The following is a 5,401-nucleotide window of genomic DNA, read 5'->3' on the forward strand; positions in this document are numbered from 1 at the left end:
GTTTCGTGTATAAGTCTATATATACGGTGGTTATAACACAGAAAAAAAAAAAGACAAAACATCTGATAACGTGTATACATCAGATTTTTGCAAAATTCTTCCCTCACTCTCACAAAAGAAAAAGTTTCTACATATTTTAGTTCGACGAAGATCGAGATATTTGTTGTGCTGCTATATCTCGATTGAATAGTCGTTGTATCTTAGAGACGATTGCCGACAACGTTGAGCACTGTTAACGGGCAATTTCGTCTTGCCGATAGAGAGTTTCTCTCGCCTCGACTTTGTTCATCTTTGTTGCTATTGTTGTTGTTGACGCAATCATTTTCAGAGTTCGAAGTACACCCAAATAACAAATATAACTATATTAATATCTAAAACAAATAACATACCGTTTGGTACATTTGATGAAAGTGAGATAATCCACATATTTTTATTTATCTCATGTTTCTCTCATTTTTTTGTTAACCTAATGATATCGCATGGTCCGATATGATGTTAGATGTAGGCTTGATGAAAAATACCTCCTAACTCATGGTATTAATGGAGAATGAATGTCATATAAGTGAAATTTTACCAATGTACCCCTCTCTCCACAACAAATTAACCATACACAAGTGTAATTGTGTGAAATTGACAAGGGTAATTAAGAGAATAAACACGATAATCCTACAAAATCAAAAACATACAAAACAACATATTATTCATATATATTGCTTATCCACATCTGATCATATTTTTATCAAAACTTTTACCCATCTTCCATACATCTTATTTATGATACCAAACGGTATCATGATTTAGATAGGGACTAAAATTAGGTGAAAATAATAAATTAAAATACTAATGCAGAGTAGCACTGCCATCCCTCGCTTTGATACCTGCGAAGGTGGGAGTACTATAAAAACACACCCAACACGTTGTTGTAATATTGTATGTATTGTTTGAAATTAAAATGCCCAGCTCCAACCACAACCAACCGGAACCCTTTCGGTCTCTGGGCAACACAGAAACCAGCTGGTGCCGTGCCGTCGGTGGCGGCACAGGCATCACCGTTCTTGCTCTTCAACTCGCCAAACATATCAACCAATCTTCCCATTCTCTTCAAATCACACTCCTAAATCTCCTCAATTCTCACCCACTCCTCCACTTCAAACTCCACTACAATCCCACCACCAATCACTTCTCCTTCCTCAAATCCGCCAACCCTCAAATCCCTCTCCAATTTCACGACCTCCCCTCCACTTCCAAGCTCCTCCTCGCTCTTTCCACCCCCAATAACTCCCACATTTCTCCACTTCACTTGATCTTGGAACACGAACTCAACAGCAACACCTGGTCCCACCCCTCTTCCTTCCCATGCACTGGCGTCGATCTCGTCTTCGGTACCGTTTACGCCTTGTCCCACGTCAAATCTGTTATCGTGCTCAAGTTCCACGTCGCCATATGTGACCGGACCACCGCCGTCTCCTTTCTCAGGGAGTTGATGGTGCTGGCGAAGGAGGTTGAGGGCGGCGGAGAGACCCAGAAGCGAACAAAGATTGAAGGCGAGGGGGATATGGGAATCGAAAGCCTGGTTCCAAGTGGGTTGGCCAAGAAGACCATGTGGGCTCATGGGATTGATATGTTGGGTTATTCTGTTAATTCCTTAAGGCTCTCCAATCTCAAGTTCAAAAATACTAAATTGCCCAGGTTTTCTGAGGTCATCAGACTCAAAATCAACACACATTATACTGCCAAGATTCTTACTGTGAGTCCCTAGCTAGCTCTAATTAATATTTTGGACTAAAATTAATTACCGATTTCATCTAGATATCGACTATATAATAATTAATTTTACTGGTAGGGCTGCAAATCTAGAGGGATTAAGCTGTGCGGAGCTCTGGCAGCCGCTGGACTAATGGCCGGACATTCGACCAAACTCGACTCCGATCATAAGCTGAAGAAGAAATACGGAGTGGTGACCCTAACAGATTGCCGCACCATTCTTGATCCTTCTCTTTCCACCCAGCATTTCGGTAACATTATTCCATTTTGCAAAAGATTATGATTTCGTATATATAATTGATTAAAGTTATAGATTATAAAAAAGTTAAAAGAAAAATTTATAGTTGGTAGTTTTTGGAAATAAATATAAAAATTTAAAAATCAAAGTTGGGTAGTGTTTGATAAATAAGGGATCAGATTGATTTTAACATTAACCTTTTTATTTGAATCATTTTTGGACAATCATAATCAATATATGACTGGCTTTTGAATTTTAATTAAGTTAAAGCCTAAGCTAACACATAATATGGGTTTAAGAAAGACAAAAAAGTGATTTTTTTAAAACAGAATCTAAGAATTACTTTTTTCGTGATTGCAAAGAGTCCTTTAATACGAACAAGAATCGGTAGCTTCTTCAAGCACACACAGTAGTAGTATTATTATTTTTCGTTCAAAATGTAAATTTCATTTAATACGAACAAGAATCGGTTGCCAGGATACATACCAGATTTCGGATCTTATTAATATTTCATATTTATATAAAACAAGAATTATATTTCGATCGGTTAAACTAGAATATATATCACTTGAGCAACAATTGTCTAAAATGTTACATAGGATTCTACCACTCTGCAATCCTCAACACACACACAATGAAAGGAACCGAAAACTTCTGGGATTTGGCTCAAAGATGTTTCATGGATTTCGAGGAGTACAAGAAATGCAACCGGCACTTCTCAGACATGGCAGATTTGAACTTCCTCATGTGTAAAGCCATCGAAAACCCGAGCCTGACCGCTTCTTCTTCGCTTAGGACTTCACTCATATCTGTGTTTGAGGATCCTGTGATGGACGGTTCCAACCAAATGCAGCAAGATCTTGGCGTGGAGGATTACATTGGGTGCGGTTCTGTCCATGGCGTCGGCCCTTCTATAGCTTTCTTCGATACCATTCGGGACGGAGAGTTGGATTGTGCGTGCGTGTATCCTGCTCCGTTGCACTCCAGGGAACAGATGAGTGAGCTTGTTGATCGCATGAAGAAGATCATGATAGATGGGGGAGATTCAGATTTATGATTGCGTTTTTTGTACGATTTTCTTGTTGATTTTTTTTATTTTGGATTCATGATGTGTTCTTTTTTGTTGGTTATTTGTTTTGTATTGCATTTTGATAAATCTCTTATCAGGTTACGTTCGACCGTTGTTTGGTGCTCCAAACTTTGTGGTTAAAACGGTGGAATTTAAATTGTTGGAATGTATTTACTTTTATCTTATTTAGCAAGGTTATATTAGTGTTTTCCTTTTTATCCTAAATACTTAACATTAATTCATTTTAGTACATTCTAATAGTCAGTGGAACGATTCTAATTTTCACTTGCTCTGCAATCTCTCACGAATCCCTTGTCTGCCTCCATATTTGTTCTTCTTGTTTCTTCATGGATTTTGGCTTGCACTATGAAATCTAACATGGTATCACAAGGAGTTTTTTGTTGTCCATGTCTTCTGTTGGTCCATCTCTGATTGTGTATGGAATGGCTGGGATTTGAGAAAAAAGCCTTTCTTTGGTGGGTTGTTTGATCCAGTTGGTAACACCCTTTAATTTGGCTGGCTTCTTATTTAAAATCTTAATATTTGTTAGTTTTGTTTGTTTTTGCAACTGAAAGGGATGATTCTGTAAGGTGATAACATACATATGTTTATCTTAAAAGAGTAGATTTGTGTGATAATTCATGTTGTTTACGGTGTTGTTAACATCAAAACATACAACGGAAATAGTAAAACATGAATTAATAAATTGCACAAGTAACTAGTACTTGTGCGGATGTCTTAGAACCAAATAATCATTAAAAAATCGTATATCAGTTTTACAATACAATATTATTGTTTTTTACGAAAAACGAAAAACCAAATTTCTCAAGTTAAGAAATCAAATTGCATCTCAAAATAACCAGAATAATAAAATAATGAAATGCAAAATCCGTATGCCAAAACTGGAGAAACAGAAAAAATCTTCTAACAACACTATGCACTAAATGTTTTTAAAGCTTTCATTTTTCTCAAATGGGACAGAGGAGCTCACAATTAATCCAAACAAACCAAAACACCTAACTAATCTAGATAATATCCACACACCAAAATAATCAAATCAAAACAAGCCAATTAAAAGTTTCTTCTAACAATCTTCTTTTCATGATGAGCCATTAGGGCGTGAATCGCAGTGAGGGAGAATTCAAGAGTTGAAGGTGAAGGCACTATAATAACCTACTTCGGAATCACCTACTAATCAAATTCTTAAACATACAATTAAATCTCAATTAATAACAAGCTGATAAATCATCGAAAACTGAAATACATAGAAAACCCAATCGAAAGCATCAATTTGACATACTGGTTACTGTACAACCATATCGAAATCAATGTATCATAATACAACCCAAGGTCAAACACCTGAACCAAAATAATCGAAATCTCAACGGGGCTGCTCCTCGCCTTTGAGCTTATTCATGCCTACTTTATCCAACTTCAGGCCTGTCCCGGGGAATGGAATGTCCAATATAAAAACAGAAACGTGACAGATAACATTCAGTACAATAAATATGATTATACAAACTTATATGTGTATGCATATGACGTGAACTGGTAACTATATCAACAAGAAAAACACATGCTCAAACTGGAGGCGTCTGAATGCATAGTACCAAATCAAAAATATCCATCTTGATGCTAGCACAATCATCGGGACGTATATCTAAAATGTCTTGAAACATCACATCAATAAAGATAATAATAATAATAATAATAATAATAATAATAATAAAAAGATGATTGAAAATGGGTTAATCCGATTGATATTGTATTTTTATGCTTCCATAAATATAAAATGTTGTCCCCAACATTCGATGTATAATGTATTTGACGAAAACTAACTAATACTCGGCTAGCACTCTGCCCTAGTCAAGGAAAATAAAACACAGCTCTGTTTCTTTAGAATCATTTAATGGCTCGTCCTTCACTAAAAATTAATTTTGTGTGTATATCGTCTAACCGAAAGACAAAATAAGTCGGTACTAAAGTCTATGTAAATAAAGGTACACACGAGAGAAGCTAATATTTTAGCCTTTTAAGTTGATTACCCATTAACGATTAAATGACACAATATAATTAAATTTGAGTCTAATAGTTGCGAATGTGCTTTCAAATTTTTTTACATTTATAAATATTTTATAAATGTGTTTAAAATCAAAGAAAATGACGTATACGAGTTATGAACTTATGATATTATAGATTGAATTTTTAAGTTGAATTCGATTATAGAATAGCAGTAGCTAGTATGTAACTCAATTTGAATAATTGGTTTTGCACTGAGCCACTGATGTTTTTAAAGGTAGAATCTCATTTCGATAACATATTATCTGACA

The 5,401-nt window shown here is 35.6% G+C and overlaps 1 protein-coding gene across 1 annotated transcript; it reads left to right on the top strand.

Moving 5' to 3' along the window:
* Nucleotides 1-916: 916 nt before the first annotated feature.
* LOC140875621 (uncharacterized) lies at nucleotides 917-3,260 on the top strand. The gene is made up of 3 exons (XM_073279349.1): nucleotides 917-1,747; nucleotides 1,844-2,015; nucleotides 2,602-3,260. Exons 1-3 carry the CDS (start codon nucleotides 953-955, stop codon nucleotides 3,057-3,059), a joined length of 1,425 nt encoding a protein of 474 aa, XP_073135450.1. The 5' UTR covers nucleotides 917-952; the 3' UTR covers nucleotides 3,060-3,260.
* The last annotated feature ends 2,141 nt before the right edge of the window (nucleotides 3,261-5,401 follow it).

The sequence above is a fragment of the Henckelia pumila genome, chromosome 1, assembly GCF_033568475.1.
Source record: "Henckelia pumila isolate YLH828 chromosome 1, ASM3356847v2, whole genome shotgun sequence".
Lineage (NCBI taxonomy): Eukaryota > Viridiplantae > Streptophyta > Magnoliopsida > Lamiales > Gesneriaceae > Henckelia > Henckelia pumila.

Coding starts and splice junctions, on each gene's coding strand:
- LOC140875621 (XM_073279349.1), top strand. CDS start 953: ATGCCCAGCTCCAACCACAACCAACCGGAACCCTTTCGGTCTCTGGGC. Junction 1,748..1,843: donor ATACTGCCAAGATTCTTACT/GTGAGTCCCTAG, acceptor TTTTACTGGTAG/GGCTGCAAATCTAGAGGGAT. Junction 2,016..2,601: donor TCTTTCCACCCAGCATTTCG/GTAACATTATTC, acceptor AATGTTACATAG/GATTCTACCACTCTGCAATC.